This window comes from Topomyia yanbarensis, chromosome 1, assembly GCF_030247195.1.
Source record: "Topomyia yanbarensis strain Yona2022 chromosome 1, ASM3024719v1, whole genome shotgun sequence".
NCBI classification, from domain to species: Eukaryota; Metazoa; Arthropoda; class Insecta; order Diptera; family Culicidae; genus Topomyia; species Topomyia yanbarensis.
Genome location: NC_080670.1, coordinates 171,906,732 through 171,930,125, shown reverse-complemented (window position 1 = coordinate 171,930,125; position 23,394 = coordinate 171,906,732). Strand labels below are relative to the sequence as shown.

At 39.1% G+C, this 23,394-nt stretch overlaps 2 protein-coding genes across 6 annotated transcripts; one reads left to right on the top strand and one right to left on the bottom strand.

Annotated features, from left to right (window-relative positions):
* The first annotated feature begins 4,208 nt into the window (after positions 1–4,208).
* LOC131681404 (thioredoxin reductase 1, mitochondrial) lies at positions 4,209–21,668 on the top strand. 4 transcript variants are annotated; one of them, XM_058962176.1, is made up of 3 exons: positions 4,209–4,686; positions 19,779–19,999; positions 20,071–21,668. In XM_058962176.1, the coding sequence occupies exons 1-3, from the start codon at positions 4,584–4,586 to the stop codon at positions 21,325–21,327; spliced, it is 1,581 nt and encodes a 526-aa protein (XP_058818159.1). In that variant the 5' UTR covers positions 4,209–4,583; the 3' UTR covers positions 21,328–21,668. The 4 variants fall into 4 exon arrangements, with proteins under 4 accessions (XP_058818159.1, XP_058818179.1, XP_058818169.1 ...); XM_058962196.1 differs by lacking the exon at positions 4,209–4,686 and adding an exon at positions 7,760–8,053; XM_058962186.1 differs by lacking the exon at positions 4,209–4,686 and adding an exon at positions 17,583–17,893.
* On the bottom strand, positions 4,815–8,774 carry LOC131681422 (C-signal). Of its 2 annotated transcripts, XM_058962213.1 has the most exons (6): positions 8,603–8,774; positions 8,280–8,540; positions 6,562–6,741; positions 6,448–6,499; positions 6,175–6,365; positions 4,815–6,102 (listed from the first exon to the last, which is right to left on the bottom strand). In XM_058962213.1, exons 3-6 carry the CDS (start codon positions 6,577–6,579, stop codon positions 5,728–5,730), a joined length of 636 nt encoding a protein of 211 aa, XP_058818196.1. In that variant the 5' UTR covers positions 6,580–6,741; positions 8,280–8,540; positions 8,603–8,774; the 3' UTR covers positions 4,815–5,727. The 2 variants fall into 2 exon arrangements, with proteins under 2 accessions (XP_058818196.1, XP_058818187.1); XM_058962204.1 differs by lacking the exon at positions 6,562–6,741 and having other exon boundaries at positions 4,819–6,102; positions 8,603–8,770.
* Positions 21,669–23,394: the final 1,726 nt, after the last annotated feature.

The following is a 23,394-nucleotide window of genomic DNA, read 5'->3' as shown; positions in this document are numbered from 1 at the left end:
GGTTAGACTGATGGGATCTTCGGTAAGAATACCGCCTTGCCAGGGATTAGTTCCCTGCTGCTGTTGGGTGATGATCGATTTGTTGGGTGCTTCTTTGCAATAGACCATCCCCGGTCAGGGCCGGAACCCGCGTCACCATTGATGACAAATGGATCGACGGCATCGGTGGTTGGGTGGTACAATCCCAGTCGAGGTCGTTGAATTTTTTCTGAGGTCCAAAAAATCTGTGGTCACGCCTATGGAAGTAAAACCGTCGGTTCCCGGTCCATGAGTTGATGGGTCGATATCTAGTCCACATATTGGAGTCACCTCTCTGTCCAAGTAGCATTTCTAGTTTTATAGAACACTACAAGTGCGTTATTAGTATTAAGAAGGGCTTCAAGAAACCTCAATTGTTACTAGGGTGACGTCGGTGTTCAGCCTCGTAGCGGAAGTAGGCAGACGGAAAATAACTAGAACATTGAGAAGATTAATGGATTCCTGGATGGTCTTGTATAAGCATAAGAAACTAACTAAAAAGTATGGGTTACAAGAGCAACCGGGAACCGGGTTAAGGTTTCATCGTACTCGTTGCTGTTGGTGAGTATATATTTCCCGGTTGCGAGTGCGGGGGTATCGGGAGACCTGAACCGGTTCTCGTTACAGTGGAGTTGTCTGCTTTCTTTTTCTATTTCCGGTGTCACTTTTGAGGTTAGGCGGGTTAATCGCCTGCTCAGTGGTCCAGCAAGATGGCAGAGACCGTCGCGATCCCTGTCATTTGAGATTGCCGCTGGGTGTAAGCGTCGTGTATTCGGTCAGGGTCTACACGTTGCTGTTGATTTTTTTGTCGTTTATTGGTATTCCCAATTACTGTCCTGTAGTCGAGGTAGAGGTAGGCGGACATAACGCGGGACGCTCGAAGCACGCTGTTTTGTGGTTGTTCGGTGTCCGAGATGCTCAAAGATCCGAGTAGTGAAGGACTGTCCGTTACGTTTTTGGTGGCGCTGGCTCTGTCTTGCTTCTGATAGGACTTCGGGACTTCGTCACCTGCTCGACTACGGTTTATTTATTGGGTCTACTTATTGTCGATGATATTACGTTAAGTATTCATGCAAAGTTCGACTCAAAGAAGGGCCGCTCTTCTCCGTATTTGAGCGCAACGTTTCATATTGTGTAGGATGCTAGACACAACAAGTGAGTCACTACCAAACGTCCTGGCGTGAATCCAAGTTGGTTGTCCCTTCACTACTGTGCAAGTAGCTGTTTCCCACTACTTGGGCTTTAATAATTATTTGTGCGGCCGACTGTAGATGACAGGGCGGCCTAGGTACTTCCATATAGACTGTCTGATTTTCGTACTCACAGCAAACAAAAAAAGATGAACAAGCAAACAAAAGATATTTTCAATAGTGCGAATATCCGAATTTTCTTCAAGTTGAACACGGTTTAGCAGCCATCGTTTCTCCTCTTCTCTCTCTCTCTCTTTGGTTCCGCCTTGGAAGTTTTCCAGCTTTTCTATAGTTTCGTCAACCGGGATTGCAAGAGGGTAAGAACTGAACATCAAGAGTCGAGGCATATCAAGCCGAGGAAGCGATCGGCGATCCGAAGTCAATGCACTAGTTCTCAAATTACAAATTTCACACGGAACTATCGAGCACGACTTCGTTTTTTCACCACAGCCCGAAGCTTTTTTTCACGATGGCCGCTTGCAGCTCGACCGAAACAAACACCATATAAACCGGTTCCACAGCATGAGGGGACTTGTAGCCTATGTAACCTTGTTATTTATTGACAAACATAAGCATACAACTTTCATGTATATGAAAAAGAAAAACATATAGAGCTTATTTTCACCATACTAAGCAGGGTGCCTCACTAATCCATTAATTACTCGGCCTCCAAACAATGGAATGTGTACAAATTGACATCAACAACTTTGCTTCGTTGTTAAGAACCAAGATAATAACAAAATGCGCTAAAAATAATGAAATTCTCGTGTTTGGGCGCAACGAAAACTCGAACCGAGTGCCCCTATTGTTGCGCTACCATTTGACTCAATACGTTGAACAAAGATCCCAACAAACAATGTAGCTGGATAATCACCCTTATTCTTGTTTACGACGAACGCGAGAGTCGTTCGAAAGTGGTTTGTATTCCCGTTTACGACAGCAAAATCAAATGGACTTACTATTCGCACTAATCACTTTCGAACGAATCTCGCGTTCGTCGTAAATAAGAATAAGGGTGAATTGCTTGTTCAGCTTATTGTCTTGTATCAAAGGTTTGTTCAGCTATAGTTGTTTGTTGGGATGGCAGACGCTGCTCTTACCAACGGCTTCAAATGGGTAGGGCGATAAATGGCTCATCACACTACGAAAAACATGAACGAGCATACTGAACGGCGGTGAGATATGTCGCATAAATAAATACACTACAGAGTGTATAATAAAATTTGGGTAGTTTTCCATCCAGTGACGGGTTAAAGCTCCCTACACATATTTCCGATCAGATAGTGTAAAAATATTGCGATTTCGTTCGGTTCAACGAAAGTTATTCACATTTAAAAACTGGGCAATTTGTCAGCAGGAATTTTTGATACGTGACCCCAGTATAGAAACTTCGAAAATACAAGTCCCAGAAAAGAGCTGTATTGTTTTGTTTTTAACCTGACCTTTACATGCCGTGGCGGACGAAATCAAAATTTCGTCCGCCAGCCTGCCTAAAAATATGTGGGTCAGGACAGTCAGTTGAAAACCACGTTGTTTGGTCACCCTAATGCTGACAGATTTGAATGGCTGCGTGGTTTTGGTTTCTCGCATCCATCAGAAATCGAAGACATTTCTACACTGCAAAAAAACTGCACATTAAACTCAAGTTTTTATCATTTACTTTTGCCGCAACTGACTTGACACTTAGGTCTCATGTGTAAGGCACTTAATAACACACTTCTTCGTAAACATGTTAATTCCAACAGATTCCACACTTAAATTTCATATGCATGGCGTATTCAAATCAAGTGCCTGCCAAATGGTTATTGATTGAAATTCATATAGAATTCAAGTTTGCCTCGATTTAAATATTATGTCATTGCATATAAAAAGCATGTGTAAAATGTTAATTTTCAAATGGATACATCATTTTTATGAATAACTGATACATTAAAGATTTGTCAGTTCAGTTGAATCTTATTTTATTTGAATAAAAAAATACACTAAAAAAGCCACTTCCTGCATAAGTTTGACCATTTGGGAGACTAGAAGATGAATGCCAAGCTGGCGTTCTGTAAAAAAGAAAGAATATGTCAGTAAATTTGTAATGTTTTATGTTTAAAATTATATTACAATGAACACTCGCATTTTACCGCTAACTTTTCTCTTTTTGATACAAATCTCTTGTTTTGAAGAAACACAAGGGTCTTGTTTATATCCATTTCCTGCAAATACAAGCGTATACGTATCAATAATGCAAACATACATTTGAGATGAATTTACTTACCATCCTGAATCTATAATGAAATGTGCGCAGCCATGTTGCTTCGGTTTTGTTTTGGGGAAAATCGAACTTTTATTTAACGGCCAATTTCTTCACTTGGATGAAAACAGGTTTTCGTTGAAAACCAGTTTTCGGCTAATTGGTCACCAGCAACCTGAAAACTGGTTTTCAGCGAAAACCGGTTTTCATCCAATGAAGAAATCGGCTGTAAGTGTTTCTACACTTAATGTTGCCGCAAGTGTTGAGAACATTGATCTCATAGGCAAAACATTTAAGATTTAATACGATGACACATGAAAATTAAATATTATGACAGTTGTTCATGTCATATGGTAGTGCACCTAATTTTAAAGTGAAATTGTATTGAAAGGTAAATAGAAAGCTTTCGAATTTTCAGTGTGGTTTGAAACTTATATCTTATGTGTCCAATTTCTTCAAAAGAAAGTGTGCAATTTTTATAATGATAAGCAAAACATTTACGATGTAATAAGAGACACTTGAAATTTAATTGCGATGGCAGTCGACCATGTCATGGGATGGTACACTTAATTTTCAAGCGTAATTTTATTAGAGAGCAAATGAAAAGCTTTTAAATTTTCAGTGCGACTTGAGCCTTAAACTTTATGTGTCGAATCTCTTCGATAAAAAGTGTAGATTATTTACAGTGTAGTAATTGTAATGCTGTCGACATTGACCCGTTAATCAAAGTATGATGGGAGTGAAGTAGAATAAATTTTCGATTGGTAATTCGTATGTAGCAAGTTGGATTCAAAAATCTTTATTCAGTTGAGCAGTAAGCGACGAGTCCGTTAAATGTCTGCTTCAATTTTTGTTGCTGGTGCTGATGCTTCCTTTGTAATTTGTTATCGGAATAATCGCCGTCGCAGAGAAATTGTATAACATAGATCGTGGACGTAGCGTAATAGTAATAGTTTATTATCTACACTTTTCTGTTGATAATCTTTCGCTTAAGAATTTAACTGTTTTTGATCAATCGGAGTCGATTGTTTATATAGCCCTCAAAAATTTTGCGCGACGCGAACAGGACTTTCCCGAATATTCTATAAAACTGGCGTACTTGCAACTGACGGGATCATCATTCAGTGCGTGGAATGTACGCTTGTACACAATGGCTCTCTCGGGTAATTATGGCAGCGATACAGCTAGCGTGGACTGCAAGATCGAGGCACGTATCGGCAAGCAGATATCGAGGTGGTGAGTCACAAGGGAAAAGTAGACTAAGATGGACACTGCGGGTAAGATGGACGTTGCGTTTCGAAAAAAAACGGGAAAAATCAGTTAAAATGTACTGATACTATATCATTTTAGACGGCTTTAAATGGTTCTGAAAGATACTGATATTATCTAATGTGCGCATTGTCAGATATTTAAACAACACCATGTTTTTTTCGAGAACTTGCTAATGGATAAGTTTTTGACGCCACAAAACCGTTGATGTGGGGAAATATTTCTAACTTGCCATGTATTAAGCACTTGACTGGTAAAAAAAAACAAATATCAATAGGTCGATCATAATTTAAAAAGAATTTTTTAAATTTGGTATCATGCTGGGTATGATGGACACAGCAGGGTAGGGAAAGATGAACATATTTATTACGTGAGTACAAATCAGAATGCTGTCAAATTGCATACTCTCGGACTATTTTTTAGTATCACAGCATTGGGATGTACCAAAATTGTAAACAAAATTTATTAATCGCGAAGCGTCTCACTCTGCCCTTGTCCTAGGTTTATCTTTACCAATACCGCATGTCCATCTTACCCGTGCCAGGAGTCCGTCTTTCTTATCCCAGTTTTGAAATAACCATTTTGTGCCTCTTTCACAACCATTTTGAACATCTTTCTGTTTTAAATTTTATTAGTATAAGTTAATATAGATTGAATATGATCTCAAATCACGATTTGCGTACAATTTGCTATTTAACCTTAACGTGTCCGTCTTAGGCACATTTATGCAGCTCTCAAAACCTCGAAAACTAATCCTATAATTGTTTGTAAACGTACTGGTGAACCTAGTTTAAAAGTTAAGCGAGGGTGAAGAAATCGGTCCTAAAGCTTTTGAAAAAAAAAACTAGGCTCTAGCCTCAAACATTATCTTACTGTCTTCAAACTTCGTTCAAATTAAATTAAAAATTTTCACCTAAATTTATTTATATTTTTCCCCATTCATACATAACCCATATATTTACAATATTGCTCTGAACAACAACGCGTCCAATAGAACTTGCACCATTTCTACCACTGCAACTGTTTACCGTCGTACTGCAAAAATGTTCCGTTATGCACATCGCTCAACCCCATAACAGTCTGCACCATCTTGGCGCAACTCTGCTCTACGGACAACGGAGCCTTTGAGCCGCCCATATCGGTACGTACCCAACCAGGATGTAATACCACGGCCATGATGTTGTTAGGCTTCAAATCAATACTCATTGATTTGGTGGCGGCATTCAATGCCGACTTGGACGTTCGGTATGCGTACAATCCCCCATCCGAGTTAGCTTCGATTGAACCGAGAATGGAGCTCATATTGACGATGCACGCTTTTTGCGGTCCAATCGGTACCGAAGCGTTCACTTCAGCTGCCTTTTTCAACAGCGGAACCAGCGCCTAAAATCAGCAATCGATTAACACGTGCATGCTTCCGAAGAGATAAGGTATAGCGATGCTTGCTTACTTTACCTTGGTCAGCATAATCGGTGCGACGGTATTAGTCACGAAAGTTTCCACCAGATCGTCGCCTTTGACGAAACCGAGCCGTGTTGATTTGGGCGATATGCCGGCATTGTTGAACAACACGTTCAGACCGTTATCTTGGACAATGGATTCCACCTGGCCGACGAATTGGTCGTACTTGTCTATATCCTTCAAATCTGCAGAGACAAAAAAACGTGTGATTTCAGCGATTAGCTAGTAGTCTTTAGGATGAGCTGCTTCAGGCGGCCACAGTCTTACCGATTTGGAGAATATGTAAGTTAGAATGCTGCTGTGCCAGCGAGTTGAGTTCCTGTAGTGGAGAAGCAAAAGGGTTATTAGTTCTTCGAAAATGCTTTGCTGTATTAGCTATACCCGAAAAGTGCGTAGCATGCAGCTGCCGAAGCGAACTGATCAAATTTAAATAGATAACAGTCATACGCCAGGTTGGTAGATTATTTTCACGTCATAGAGGAAAATCACCATGTGTACATTCAACCGTAGAAATGGTATAGTCATCGTGACGAATGCACACGAGGGCACGTGGAAAGAAAACTATAACGTCATTAATTATTATAGGTATTAGTGGAATGCAGCAGCGCTGCACCAGTTAGTTGGTATCAGTGTACTGTGATTCCTTCAGCGTGAAAATGTTGCATTTTTCTAATTGTTTAATTGTATTATAAGTGAGTTAAGGTTAATTAAATATCAAAACGTTTTGATATAAATTGCAATTATTATTACAGTTCGGCATTCAGAATAAAATGTAAATTTTAATTATCGCGTATGTCCAATAAAACCCCATGTCAATATAATATATAATTGAATTTATTGGCGGGAAATAAAGCAATTATTGACAGCACTGATTCAAAATAAATCCCAAAAAATAAAGGCAACAGCTATTATTTTCATCAATTTTTTTTTTTTGAGAATGAATTGTTGATGAACTTGAACAGATAAATATGAATGAAATTCAATTTGATTCTATATTAAATAAGCGAACAAGACTAACGTGTCTCAAATAAACGAGCTGAATAAAAAATGCGAAAAAGGTATTGTTTGGCGGTAATTTCGTATTAATTTTGTTTAGGCATGCTCACAAGGTTTTCGGTTTTAAACATAGAAAAATTATGCACCGATTCCGCTAAGCCTCCGCATTGAGCTACTTAAAATATATGAAATTAATGTAACATCGAAGTATGTCAATAATTTTAAATTAATGTTGCATTAATTTGTCGCTCTATCCTATCTTCGTGACGATAGGGCCGTATTAGGGAGAATGTCACACTAATTCATTATTTACTCGGCCTAAGCTAAGCTAATAGAAACAAGATAAAAATGGGCTCATTACCCTAGCTAAAATTTGTAATAAAATTCTAGAATCTTCAAAAAAATAGTGCCCGTCATCGTTTATGTGACGCAACATCTAACCACATCGCGCAACATTGCTGGAACGCGATGCCGTAGAACCCAACAAATGCTGCCAGATCGAGATCGGGTCGTATGTGTGCGTGCCGGGAGCTCATTTCATATACAGTTATAAATTCAACGGTATTTATTTCCAACCGTACGATTAGTGTAAAACCCTTCGTGGGAAGCGCAGTCTGAACTTAGACGTCACCGGCAGTGAATATTGTTAACAGACGAACATCAACGTCTCAGTTGGCTAGTGAATAAAATCAAAATTTGTTGTCAAGCCTCGTTAATTTCGTAAACAACTGTGCATTTGATACTGTGGTAGATAAATATTAGTGCGAAATTATTTTTGTGTGATCTGTCCGTGTGAAACACGTTTTTTGATTCAAGCATATTCGGTGAGGAAGTCGTACAACTTACTAAAGGGATTGAAACATGGCGCCCATAAATCGTAAGTGTTTAATTATCGTCTCGTCTAGCTCTGTTAGAAGCACAAATAAAACGCGTTTCTTTGCGCAAATAGTTTCAAGTGTGTACCACATTCTTCAAGCGATAAAATGAGAGCAATTATTGCACGGAAAACAATCACCCTGCTTATCATCACGGCATCATTCATTCATGACATTCTAAGATATTTGATTGGGATCCGCTGCTACCTATGTAATATTCTATCTTACCTCGGCTTGCTGTAGATTACGACAAGTAGCGATAATGTGCCGTGGCGGCGAAGGAAGTTTCAGAAAGCTTCTGACTAGTCCAAGGCCGAGACCTCGATTACAGCCGGTAATGAGGACAGAATTCATGCTCCTGATTGCAATCGAATTTGTAATCGGTAGGCAACTAGATGACTAAACGAAACACACTTCACTCGGTGAAGGGGGTGTCTTCGATGACGTAACTCGCTGGTTTGGAGTTTGTCGTACCGTGGGGAATGTCACCTGTGAATGGAATGAAAGCAATTAAATTCCGAAGCTACTTGCAGCTGGTTATTTCCCAGTACATTAAATGCGATAGATGGGATGGTACGTAAGTCACGTTTGGTTGCCGAGAAATTAGTGAAGGTAGACGGAGAATGTTCGAGTTTAGTAGATAAAGCTTTTAACCAATACCAACCTCAGACAATTATATGAATGCACTAGTTTGAGTGTAATATTATAGTAGTAGTAGTATCGTTTCACTACAACTTTATTCTAATAAGTGTAACAAACACATTTTTTGTGATATTTTAAACGGTTAAAGACCGGGAAGCAGTGATCTTCAGTTGTGAGTGACCTGACTGACAAGACCGTGTCTTCCGTTTTAAAGAAAATGATCAGTCCAGTGGAGGTAAATGTCACCAAACAAATAGAAAAAATCAACGCGACAAGCAACAAGGGTGCACTATTTAACATAAAAGACGCGATGTATGTTTCGAAGTTGCATGAAACCTGACTGAGGTCAGTAAGGAAGATGGCCACGCTGACATTTACGTACTGTTTTCTGAACACGAAGCTTTGTCAAAAAGGAAGGTATGCTTTTGGCCACAGAAAATCTCCGAAAAAGTTTGTACGAGCTTGAGAGGATTGCCACCTTTGATGAGACTTTGACCCGGAGATTTTTAGACTTCACGAGAATCACGAACATCCGCTGAAACCAGAGAGAATTTCGAACAAAGTAATTGCTCTATATATTGTTGGCGCACTTTCATCGTTTTTTATTACTAACCTGTAGTTAAAAAGAGACAATGTTCTCTTTTATTCTTTCTGATACCAGTTAGAGCAATAATTTAGTACTTGCTCTATAAATTATTTGCATTTGTGAACGGTTTTGTTAAGTATATTACTTCACGCTAACTGCGAAGAATTAAAAACGCTTGCTCATCACTCTCAGCAAATTGTTTCAAAATCGTCCAACACAGGTCCAATATTGGACGCCTGTTGAACGATTTGTTGGAAGCCACCCAACATTAGCCCAACAAAGGACCTGTATTGGACAATTTTGAAACTACCATGCAGTGTTCATACGGCTAAACAAACGTCAATGATGGGAATCTTTATATGAAAAGGCGTACCAGCACGAATTCAAATGCAACAGCTAACCAAAAATAAGGATCGAGGTGCTTGAAACTACATCTTCCTGCAGTGAAAGCTAAAGCTTTACTGATAAACCGTCACCTGAAAGAGCTTGACAGCATGCCATACTACAGATCGTTCAATTGCAAAGCGCGCAATATCGGACCGTTAGTCCTGCAGACCTAGCATGTCTGAGATCAGTAAGCCTTAACTATGTAAGTCTCACTTCAGAGTTACAAAATTGTCTGGAAGCGGGTCTCATTTTTTGTGCTTCGTTGATCAGATAGAACCTCCAAGAGTAGAATGGATGTATCCAGGGGTGAACTGGAAGCGAACATGGCAGAACATCTAAAAACGACGGTTGACCTCGGATCAGAAAAGGTAACTGCACCTGCTCAAACACGATTCACGAATAAACCAAACATTGGAAATTGATGCAATAATTCAACGTGTGGACGTACAAGACTGGATTCATTGCACAGCATGGCAGCTTTTGCAGAACAAGATTGCGATTGTTGAAGGAGGTTGGCTAGTGCTATCCTTCGAATAATTACTCCGTTTAACATTAGCAAGCGTAGGATGATCCCAAAGGTTTTTAACACTAAAAACTTTCATTGGCTACATATCATTCATTAAACAATGCAAAAGAATCGATTACAGGTGTTTTAACCTCTTTTTGCAGGCTAAAAAATCTCATGAAAAATCTAACGCTGTGTGCGCGTTTGGGAATCAAACCCAGGTGATCTGAGTACAAGGCAATCGATTTACCAACTACGCAATCCCTCCCCGTCATTATGATGGAAATTGTGAAAAAATTTACCTCCATGTCTAGAAAACAAATTTAACTGCAACTAGAAATAATGCATAGCATATAAGTAGATATTGTAGTACCATTGTATGTAATCAGCATTGCCTTGACGAAATATCTTTTTTGCATTCATTTGCATTTGCATTCATTAGATATGGCGCGTGGGTAAAATTAACATGTACTGATGGTAAAATTAACACCTTCAGATTGAATGCCATACAAGTTCGAATCATATACGAAAAGGAATATTTTTCTACTGTTGTATTTATATCTGTAACCCATAAACATAATTTTGGTTTCACCTAACAGTGCCTTTTATCTTATATTTAGTTTAAATTTTATTGATAATCTCTTTTTGTCGTAAAACTCGTTGAGTGCTACTTGCATTTTTTTTTGAGAACGATCGACGATCCGGTCTTCAGAACCAAAAACTTGAGGAAAAATGTATGATTTTGGTTTTAGTTTACTGCCCATGATCGCATATTTGTCCCGTTTTCTATAGGATTTCCTATCTTTATGGGACTGATTTGCGATCATGGACAGTTTATTTCCAGAATGATGTTCACATCCATGCAGTATTTTTTTGCCAAATCTGATCTATTAATTACGCATAAATCGTTAAATTTGGGTCAATGACGTTTTCTCAGGAATTTTTGGTCATTACAATCCCTTTCATATGGTGTTGTGATTTTAAATTTGTGACTTAAAGTGTGATATATTTATGAACTTTCTTGAAAGCACATGTATTAAGATTGTCTTCAGCAAAATTGTAGAACAATTTGTAGCTAACAACTTTGCTGAAGGCACAGTTTTCATATTTAATATCCTTAACATTATTTCTAGTTGTTTGTGAATGATCACGTAAAAGTCAATTCAATAATATAACTTTAAATATCATCTTGACAAGTTGGGTAAGTTCCGTAAAACGGATCTCGCGTATTTTCCAAGTAATTCGGCAATTATTGAAAAATATAATATCTCAAATAGTGATTAGTTGTTTAAGTTGAAACGGCTGAGTTTACGTTAATAGTGTTTTCGGGATATTTATCAGAAATAGAAAGGTCTGTCAGTCACTGCTATGACTGGTGAATATTTCTCCTAAAAGTGATATTTTTCAATAAATTTTATTCAGTGGAATTTAAAATACACAATTTTGATTCACGCATAATTTTTGCTATCTAGAGTATTTTCAAAGATATCATTTTGAAAAACAATATTTTTCAAATGCTCTATAACTTTACTGGAAACAACCCTTGAATTTCATACTTTATTTTTTTCTAAACAAATATCTCACTTCAAGAAGGATTAATCACTACAACCTGATCATTCTACGTCCCAAGATATTTTATGTTTAAAACAACAGTGCCAATTGTGTATTGTAGTGAAAAATCTGCGATAGGGTAAATTACTATGATGCAGCGTCATTTTTAGAACAAACTTTAAATTTCACCCCAACATACATGAATGCCGATTTTTACTTTTATTATATTTCTTTCATAATCGATAGTTCTTTTGTCAACAGAAATGGTTTCAATATGTGTGAAAAACAAATAACATTTGTCTATTAAGTCCGTTAGTTTAATTACCAAACACAAAAGCGGGCACGGCGTAATTGGTAAATCGATTACCTTGTACGCAACTCACCTGGATTCGATTCCCAACCACGCACATAGGGTTAGAGATTTTTCCGTGTGTGTGTATTAACCTTTCAAATCCCACTAGCTGACAGTGATATTATGGAAAAATCGTTGTCTGGTTTCCTCATGCAAACTACTCGATTTCGAAATGTAGAAGGTGTTAGCTCTGCCGATTTTCCAATGACCCATTTCAGAATGCATTCTTAATTCTTAAAAGGAAAAATTGATTTTTTGTGTTTCTAATTCATCTCGTCAGTAACTAGCACCATATGGGTGTCTAGTTAGACGATGTTTCTAAACTAGCACCCAAATTAGCACTAGTTGGACACAACAAATTCTAAACAGCTCACACGACATATGTGAACGTCTAAGTAACTGACTTATTCTGTGTGATGTCCCGGGAAGCAAAACAGAAGCTCAGGTTTGCTGATGAGAAAGCGAAAACGAACTCTTGTCTTATGGCTATGGTGCCAAACGCCCGGCATTATGCAATCATAATTCCCAAAAGGGAAAATTGATTAAACCATTTTGCGCATTAAGGGCACAAAACCTAATTTAATGAAGTGTTGATTTTTTGTATTTCAAATTCATCTCGTCAGTAACTAGCACCATCCAGTTACTGACGAGATGAATTCGAAACATAAAAAAACTTCATTTCAGAATGACAGAGACCTAGCGGTACATTTCGAGGTCATTTTTACGTCGGTAAGCCCTGCCAAGCTACAATACGAGCATCAAATTGATACCAGTATTATTATAAATCTGTCGATTCCTGTCCACGAATAAGCGCGCATGCAATTGACGCATATTTAGTGTATCATAAAATTTAAATTAATTGCTTTCAAGATTTATCTAGCATCATTCACCTTTGAGCGGTTGCGAGCAGGGCGACTTTCTCGAAATACCCCATATGGACATGGCAGTGGTCCACCTGTGCAGTGCACGGGTTGTGGTTTGTGTACGAATCATTGTGGTCAAGATTGTACATAAAAGTGTGCTGGAAACGAGCACAACACAAAAGAAAGCATGGTGTTTGAACGCACAAGCTCAGTCGTGTGTTGGACGGCACTGGGTAGCGTACCTCCACAGCCAGTGTAACGGACTTTTAATTCAGCTATACTGGCTGTGAAAACAGACAGCGCAGTGATCTGCTCCGCCTGCCGTTCAACAGGCAACTGAGCTTGTCCGGCCAAATCCGTTCATTAAATAGTCGATGATGACGTCATTCATAGAAGCGTAGCGCGCAACGTACACAAATCTGTCGTGTCGGACTTGGGAAGCGCTATCTTCTGTGTGTAAATGCGCGATATTTTGACTATATTGCACATTGCGAACCGGACCGTTCTTGACGATTTTCATTTTCTTGGAATGGACAGCGTCTCGGTAGTATCGTAATATCCTGGCTATATACAAGGTTTTTTTTAGAAAACATTTTACATGTTGCTTAGATGCATGTAGATGCATACAAACAAAGATGCAAAATGCACCGACGACACCTGTAATTTTAATATTCGGCTCAACAGTTATGGTTAATGTTGTTTTACACAGTTCAGACAAACGATAACACAATTCGTGTCATGTTCGAGCTCTATTTTTTCGGGCAAATCAGTACCTCATCGGCAGAAATTTATGCCGCATCGGCACAACACTATCATCGGCATTTGCTGGAAATTATTTAGCAAGCGGATTTTTCCCTGCAAAATAACATCAATATCGGGAGGGAAAAAGAAGACCGTCTTTGCATGTCCCGTCCCAGATGCCGTGGTATCAAAAATCTTTGGGTTTATCTACTGGAATCTATTCTTAGAAGTAGACGGCGCCGGTGGTTGAGTGGTAAGCGTGATCGCCACTCATTCCAGTTGCCTGGGTTCAATTGCAGCCGAGGTCATTGCGATTTTTCTGAGGTGAAAAAATCTGTGGTCACGTCTTCCTTCGGAAGGGAAGTAAAGCCCGATGGTCCCCGGTCTATGAGTTTGGTGGATCGATATCTAGTCCAGATAGTGAAGTCACCTCTCTGGCGTCGGTAAAGAAGAAGTAGATCCAATTTCTATACTCTTACTAACAAAAATATCCTCCTCCTGTGATACTTGTGGAGTGTGAAGTAGTATATACGGCCTCTAGCAAAAGCAAGTATCGGACTAACATTTCCTTCCGCGATCTACGTTCGGGCCTGGCCGGCGCCGGTATTGCACAATAAACACTTTAGGATTACCAGGAGTTGCACGTTGAAAGATGTTTCACTACTCCCAAGCATATCTTCTTATTCTCTGTTCAACTTCAGCTAGTCCAGATCGATAACGGAGTAGCAGCCAGGGGTGGTCGCACAAGCTCAAGCTGGAATCTATTCTTAGAAGTATTTCGAGGCGATATGCGTAAAAAATTTGAAAATTTATCGTGAGATGGCTGAATTATATGCGTTTAAAATTGGACCACTTTTCGTTACATGCCGTTTTTGTAGAATTTGCAAAGTGCACTCCTATATCGAAAACAAAGACGTAGTCCTACGTCAAAATAGATTTCGGTTCGGCAACTCAGCAGCCATTTAACATTGATATTCGATTCATAAAGAAGATACAGATAATTATAATTCAATTGGCCGATTGGTATATGTACTGAGGAAAACAAATCACCAGCAACATGAGTCAAAACAAGTACGACGGTTAAATTGCTACCGCTTTCGTTGGTAAACGATGTAGCTGTCAATTATCAATTTTCTGCGAGGTATTTTGCTACAAAATTTGATGGAAAATCGCACTGATCTACAATAACTTTACTAAGGTACTGTAATGTCAGAAGATGGTATGCTTTTCCGGGTGGTTTTACACCGAGTTTCATTGGTTTGTTATCGTACATGATGAATTCAGGTAAGAGCAGAAGCTCGAATCCCCCATATCTCCCGTTACTCCCAGAGCTTCTATCCCGGGATTTTATTTCCCGGAAATACCGGGATTTCTGAATTTCCGATTCCCGGGAAATTGTGTTTGCTCATTCCCGGGATTCGGGAATCCCGGGAAAAAAAGATTTTTTATTCCAAAAGATTTAGGTTCTGCGAATGAAATTCTGTAGGAAATATCTTTACCGGCAAATATTTGGAGTAAGTAGTGAATGCAGATTGTGCTTTTCCAACTGATTTGCAGCTCAGTGGATCTTTAGGCTCACTGATATGTTTTCGTGTTTTGTAGGTATATAGTCAAAGCCATTCTCAAAACACTGCTAAAGAATGTTGATTTTTTTCATTCAAAAATGGATTAATTTGCCGGCCATTGTACCGAAGCATTTCCTAACAGTAGCGTTAGTGATGCGCACGATATCTCTGCAACTGATGAGCCGACTGATCAGATTTTTTAACAGGTCCTTTTATAGTTTATTTTAACAGTTAGATCTTGAATGAAAGGGCTTGCAATTAAATTAGTAATGGAAATTGCGTAACTTTCTTAAAAAATCGATGTGCGTTTGCTTCACAACTTGGGATTGTTTGCAATGATATCATGCTTAATGCAAACGCTATTTAAAATAAGGAATGGTTCTAGAACGTCTGCAGAAATATTTGGGCAGTTCATCGAATGCATATTTCGTCTTATTTGTTATACCGTAACTGTAATATCTGTAAATTGTTGGATGTATCAAAAGAAATACATAACGTTGTATCTGTCCAATATCAAGCGCATCCAAACTCTTTGAATGTCGCTTTCAAGGATGCAGGCAAGAGTTTTGAAGGGATACGATCAAGCAATCCAGATACTTGCCCGTAACAGGAAATCGATGGTATAGGCTTCTTCCATTGCTGCACAGTTCGTCCATTATCTGCTTGATTTTGATTCACACTTAATTCGAAATGATACTGGTCCTACTGTGACGGAAATGGATTCCACATATAACATTTTCTCATTTGATTGGAAGTAACTGCACACTACCCTGAACTAGTGGCAGATCACTTGTGATGCGTTTTTAGGAATCAGCAAAAAATTAATAAATTTCTTTCCATCAAAATAGAAATTCCTAATGTGTTTTGCGTTGTGTGCAATGTATTTTGCGTTGCGTGTAAGACGTCAAAACCCTACAAAAAACTATCCCTAAATGCAACAAAACGTCGAAAAAGTGGATCAGCATAGGGCGTTTGTTAAACAAACTGCTAAGTTGATGCGAAAATGGAAATTAATTGCATTTTTTTTCTAATCTGAAGCAAATTTGTTATACATTCTTAGAGTGATCTGCCCCTAGACCCTGAAGCAGCTCAATCTTTTCATTCAATTACCAAAGAAGGTGCTTTGCATTAAATTGATCACATACCATCGTATCAGAACAACGAATTCCAATTTTATACAGTAACTCCAGTAGCTGCGTTTAGTATATCGTCTTAATCGTAATCGTAATTACCAAAATTTAGGTTATACATATTGCCAAGAAAAAGTTGATGTTGCGTAAACTTATTGACGAGTTATCAAATGATTGAATGATGTGTAGGCCATAAAATCGCCATCTTCTGACAACTGCTTTAGGACAGATATACATACAATCAAACGGGTTTAAAAACTTTTTGTTTTCAAGAAAATCATTCACCTTTAAAAATACAAGTCCTGTATTCCCGGGAAATTTATTATTTTTTTTCCCGAATCCCGGGAAGTTGGAAACCGTCGGGAAATGGAAGCTTTAGTTACTCCTAGTCACTTTTACATAGTTGAGAATATCTAATAAATCTTTTGATAATCTCATAAATAGATACACAATAAAATTGATATGACCGAAAAGGATGATTGGACACAAAAGTCAATTTTGACGTTTGAATTTAGAACGTAAATTGGCACGAGCTAGGAAGGCGAGAGTCGTGAAACTTGAGGTTGAAAGGACGGCCCGTCAAAATTGACACTACTGACGAGTTGTCAAAATTAACAATGGACAGATAAATTGTCAAAATGGAGTACGCATTAGAAAACGCAGCAACCAACAAAAAACTGAGCACATTTTCTATTGAGAAACCCTAATAAAAAAAATACATTAACTTTACCACATGTAGTGCAAAGATTCCATATTGTTTGGATGATACCCTGAACAGGTCGTTATGCTCTTTAATCATACGATGTTTATTAGGAAAGGCAAAAATCTCGACAAATATATGATTACGGCCTAAAAGCCAACTGTCACAATCCACTTTGAATGGAAATTCCGGACAAACCGTTACACGCCAATCGCAGATGTTGGTAGTAAACGAAAGAGAAAAGTTTTCTCTTTCATAAACTGTTGTGAACTGTGTTCGACTAGTAATGGTTTGTCTGGAATTTCCATTCAAAGTGGATTTTGACAGTTGGCTTTTAGGCCGTAATCATATGTTTGTCGAGAAATGTATTCATTTTAACAACTTTACGTCAGTTGTCTACTTTGTTGGGGCAACCCTAGGTTTAAACAATCATTCCGCTACAAATCCGTATTTACCTATGTGAGATACACCGATCGCACACACTACAATGCATTCTCTCATGAAGTCACCGCAGTACACCGTGAGATTAGTGGCTGTTCGATTGTGTTTTCGAGACGTCTTCCTGACAACTACTGTAGCAGTGATAAATATTATTGTTTCGTAAACCTGTTCCACATCAAGAATGTGTTGAAGTAATTAGTTAAAGTGTCATGAAAGTTTCAATTTTACAGACACAGACAAAAGTGTGAAATAATCATAATTCGAAGTTTGAAAAAGTAAATTGCATCAGAAATGTCACTGCTTGTGACACGACGTTTTGGGAGCCTTATAAATGTGCGATTTACGAGATATCTCAGCACACACACCAGGCTGCTAGTGAGTAAGTGCGCATTGAGACGAATACTGTTGCATTGTCGTAGAGCTATGCTGTTTAGTGTTGCGCCAATAATCACATTGCATCGTAATGAAATTTAATGTGTCGTGCGATATGAGTGCATTTCAAGCGAAGTTTAGTTTTCGATAATGCAGATCAAGGCAAAAATGTCTAATAATATACCCAATTAATTCAATATAAGAGAAGGTCAACGAAGTTAAGTCCCCGCTACTACTATTTCGTTGTCCTGATACTAGGTGTATACCGACAGAATACCGCATTCAATAAAATTACAATTACTTAGATCGGCAATGTATAAGTAGCCTAATTCATGTGTACTAAACATCTGGTTTACCTCGCTAAATGACTGGTGAAGCACATGGTTGTTTTAGATAGAAATTCAAAACGAAGCATGACTTGCTTTTTCAGATAAAATCACTGCTTATTACAAATCGCTCATCTGTGATTGATTGTAATATTTGAATGGTCTGATGCAGATTTTTAATCTGTCAATATCTTAATTACTCCAATAATGCCCTCGCATATCTATCAGTTATATATTTTTTACATTGGTCTTTAGAATCCGACGTTCCAGATTATGCGAGATCGTCCCGGATTTAAAGAACTTGTCTCCCATTGCAAGGTGCCCCGAAAAATGTACAGGATTTTCCAATATGCTGGAACATTGACAGAGTCCATATAAAGGGTAATCTTCCAGACTCTCGTTCGATTAATAAATTACAATTACGAAACACTCATAAACATGCGTCATGGTAACAATGACAGAATAACGTGATGCACGTGTACTGCCGTTCTACGCATAATTGTCCCATGTATATAGGGAATCCCATAGAACATGGGACAATTAAGCTTATAATGGCAGTGTAAAGCTTAGCCGATTTATTCTGATTGCAGCGGTAGATTTGTCGAATACCTACTCTGTCTTTAATCGCAAATCAGTCCCATGTTCTATTCCCTGTTTACATGGGACAGGCGATTGTAGATAGTACTGATATGAGTCAACTCAAGAATTTGTGGGAAATTTTCCAATCCATCATCAGAAGTGCAAACATTTGGGAAATCTACATCTTTAATATGTTTCTTCAACGCGTCGCGATTACCCCGAAAATATCTGATCATTTTATCTCTCATCCTTACTATGGACGAGAAAATAATATCGATATATTGATTTGGTTTAGTAATTCGTTGACTCAAAAATTACAAATTTGTAATGTAACAGACACTCTTTTATCTGGTCCAAAATATGCTTATTTTTTATACTGCGATGAGCAAATCAATTATTTTTTCCTGAAGAAACGTTTGAAATAAATTCAGAATCGTATCCTATGCACTTATTGTAATTGAGTTATCCTATATTACATGCAGGTATCTATTGATTTCTCTGCTAAGCAAACACATGTCAGCAATGAGTGATATGCAATAATATACAAAAGAAGGATGAGTCCGTCGACTGCACCCAATGTACAAATAGTCATATTTCAACGCTTATTGCTATACTTTTCCAATGTATGTTTACCCAACGAAGAAATACTTTCGTACAAAGGTAGGTCAACTGTTCCCTAGTTAATCTTAGCTGCTCTGTTCATTCTACCCTTTGGAATTATTTAACTGTCCGCTCAACGTATAGGCTTCATGATTAAAAGAGACGCCACTTTTGTTATCAAACTGATTAAGAAACGGAGCAAAGATATTGACACAAATGTATTCACAATCTAATGAGATGAATGAGAAATCTTACACTAAATATTTACTCTATTTCATAAATGGTGTAATTATTAAGTTGGATATACGTACTGATTAAAATGTAACCCTATCGTACTTTAATTCCCATACTAAATTTGTTCCGATTTTTCTCCCCTCCCTTTCACAGAAGAAAACTTCGACTATGACCTGGTGGTCATTGGTGGCGGTTCCGGAGGTTTGGCTTGTGCCAAGGAAGCCGTTCAGTTCGGCGCAAAGGTAGCGGTACTGGATTTCGTTAAACCATCGCCCCGCGGCACGAAATGGGGTCTCGGAGGAACCTGCGTCAATGTGGGTTGCATTCCAAAGAAGCTGATGCATCAAGCTGCTCTTCTCGGCGAGGCCATTCATGTAAGCTTCAATTAGTCTTTTTCATAACATCAGCTTTCTATATGGTTTCCAATCAACCGTCTAATTTGCAGGATTCTCAAGCTTACGGATGGAACTTCGCCCAACCGGAGTCGCTCAAGCACAACTGGGCTACGTTGACGGAATCGGTGCAGAATCACATCAAATCGGTTAACTGGGTTACGCGGGTGGATCTTCGTGACAAAAAGGTTGAGTACATCAATGGTTTCGGTTACTTCAAGGATGCCCACAATGTGGTGGCCGTGATGAAGAATCAAACGGAACGAACGCTTAGCGCAAAATACGTGGTTATTGCAACCGGTGGACGTCCGCGTTATCCGGATATTGAGGGAGCACTGGAGCATGGTATCAGCAGTGACGATATTTTCAGTTTGCCACAAGAACCAGGCAAGACGCTCGTGGTCGGTGCTGGCTACATCGGTCTGGAGTGCGCTGGGTTTTTGAACGGGTTTGGCTACGATGCCACCGTGATGGTGCGTTCGATTCTGTTGCGTGGATTCGATCAACAGATGGCTACCATGGTCGGTGATGCTATGGTGGAGAAAGGAATTAAATTCTTGCATAAAACTCAACCGAAATCAGTGGAAAAACAGGCTGATGGCCGTCTGTTGGTGAAGTACGCTTCTGACGATGGAGAGGAGGGTTCCGACGTGTACGATACGGTTCTGTTCGCAATTGGTCGAACAGCTTGCACGCTGGACCTTAAATTAGATCAGGCTGGAGTTGTGACAGCTGAAAATGGGAAATCGGATAAGCTTGATGTAGACTCATTCGAACAGACCAACGTGCAAAACATCTACGCTGTCGGTGATGTGCTTTACAAAAGGCCGGAACTGACACCGGTAGCCATTCATGCCGGGCGACTGCTTGCGCGACGTTTGTTTAACAACCAAACTGACATTATGGATTACGCCGATGTTGCCACTACTGTCTTTTCCCCACTGGAGTACGGTTGTGTTGGACTGAGTGAAGAAGCGGCCGAAGCGCAATTCGGGAAGGATAAGGTAGAAGTCTATCACGCTTACTACAAACCGACGGAATTTTTCGTTCCCCAGCGTAGTGTCCGGTATTGCTATTTGAAGGCCGTATCGCTTCTTGAGGGCGATCAGAAGGTGTTAGGCTTACACTTTCTTGGACCGGCTGCCGGTGAAGTGATTCAAGGTTTTGCCGCGGCCCTTAAGTCGGGTCTTACGATGAAGATCCTAAAGAATACTGTCGGAATTCACCCAACGGTGGCGGAAGAATTCACCCGGCTGTCGATCACCAAGAGCTCAGGGCTGGATCCTACACCGGCTACGTGCTGCAGTTAAGTTCTCAACACCCCCACATTCGACTGGTTTAATGTTCGGTTAATTGTTGTATTATGTTAGAGGCCAAGCTGCATCTCAATGTAATTGAGATATTTTTTTCAAGCTTTTTTCATTTCGTTGAATAAACAGGCGGATACGAACCATCGAATTTTCGAGCGATAGTATTTAAATTTAATTTAAAACAACACCGATAGGATCACAGTTGAAATGATTGAAGACATGGTTATCAAATAACAATAGGTAGAGATTCAACGATTTAGCGATATCTCGTGTACTTTGGTGAAACGCAAACACTTGTGCATGCGTCAAATTGATAATAAAACACTCAGTGTGAACACTCATTTCCACTTTTTTTGTATTCCGAAGCACTACTCATGATGTCTGTAGATCCATTGGTCATTTGAAGTCGGTTCCATCTATTTGATAACATTCCACATATCTTTCAACCTTAATCTTTTGTTATGCGGAATATATATAGCATTAAAATTCATTTTTATGCAAATTTGGGAATTTGTACAAGACAAAGATTGTCAGCTTCTATCTGACACCGGATTGATTTTGCTAATGAATGTGGTTCCAATGAATTTAACTCCTACTTGATTTTGCCGTTGCTATTAAGAATGCACAGCACATTCAATAAAATAATCCGTTGTAATTCCGAGTAAGACTGTATGTAGAATTAAATAAATAAAAGAATTCACCTGCGACCCACATGTGGCAAAAGAACGAAAGCTCAGTTCTAGATTCCCACAAAACCTATAGTAAATCTAGGATCCATCTATATCAACCGGTCTGTATGTTTCAAACTTTGTCAACTTTATAATTTGATGTGTTGCTGAAAATTTAAGTTCCGTTTAAACGACTTGTACTACCTGAACTCTACAAAATGCGAATGGTCTACCTATACGAATTTAAACACCTACATATTTTGGATCTTTTCATACATTTGTCTCCTCTACTAACAAGTTCCTTCAAATTCGTTTTGTTTGATCCGGCATATATGGTCAACCTCATGGTTCCAAATATACCACCTGTAATTCCTCGTCGGCATTATTCCCTCATGGGTAACAATCATATCGGACTCGATTGCTGTAGAGAGTTCACCTCGCCTCAGCCGAGCCACAGCTTTGATGCAACCTTGTCGACGTACGGCTGGAGGTGGGCACTTTGCACAGCTTTCAACTTCCATTCTGCAAACTTCTCCTCCACAGTCCATAGATTTCAGTTTAGGTTTAATCCATTTGCACTAGATGAAATGCGGCATTCCGTCACGATCCGTAGCGTAATCTGCTTGATATAGTCAATGTTGATTGACATTTTCCACAAAATATTTTCTCAGTCGATGCATCAACGCTCCGCAAAATAACTGGAAGTGGAGTATAGTTTGTCCCCCTTCATCCCGTGGCAATGTGAACGCTGATCGAAGGCAACGCATCCCTGCTTGGCAAGACACCTTAGTTAAATTTCTCTTAAGATCCACCAGTTCGGCTCCCTTTGAAACTGTAGGTCAACACGAGCATAGAAAGCTGTTGATTGTCTTGACCTTATTTCCCGCATTCAAGGAAGACTTATGCTGATTTCGTTTTTGGTACCTAGTCACTCTAGATTCGCTCTGAGCTGTCACTTTTGTATGGATTTTGTAAATATTACAGCGAATCTAGGGCGATTCTGATGTAAAACCGAAATCAGCATTAAAGGAACAATTTATTCGGCTCAAGAAGCTGTCTTACAGCTCAAGCTTGATGTCGGTATTGGAAATTCTGGATAGCTGCCGAAATCCGAGATACTCGTACAATTCACCACAAATCAGGTTCCGCATCACCTCGCCTCCGTTAATCTCGTAGCCACCAGAGTATCCACCTATCGCCATGATAGCAATTGAACAGATCGGCATCTCTCCGTGCCGATGTCGTCACTGGTCCTTTTGACTAGTTTGATGACTACATCTAGAGTCGTTCGGGCGAGTTGGCGTAGACCTGGAGATCATCCAAGTAGAAGGTATAGACTGTCTCTTCTAGCGTGCTCTCTCCATATCCTATATGACAGCTATGACCGTTTTGATTGCGT

Excerpts from the sequence above, each read along its gene's own strand:
- LOC131681422 (XM_058962204.1), bottom strand. The coding sequence starts at position 8,405 with ATGAATTCTGTCCTCATTACCGGCTGTAATCGAGGTCTCGGCCTTGGA. Across the intron at positions 6,366-6,447 it reads CTTACATATTCTCCAAATCG|ATTTGAAGGATATAGACAAG; the intron begins GTAAGACTGTGG and ends TTGTCTCTGCAG. Across the intron at positions 6,103-6,174 it reads CACCGATTATGCTGACCAAG|GCGCTGGTTCCGCTGTTGAA; the intron begins GTAAAGTAAGCA and ends TGCTGATTTTAG.
- LOC131681404 (XM_058962167.1), top strand. The coding sequence starts at position 19,346 with ATGAGTCCGTCGACTGCACCCAATGTACAAATAGTCATATTTCAACGC. Across the intron at positions 19,452-19,778 it reads AGAAATACTTTCGTACAAAG|AAGAAAACTTCGACTATGAC; the intron begins GTAGGTCAACTG and ends TCCCTTTCACAG. Across the intron at positions 20,000-20,070 it reads TTCTCGGCGAGGCCATTCAT|GATTCTCAAGCTTACGGATG; the intron begins GTAAGCTTCAAT and ends TCTAATTTGCAG.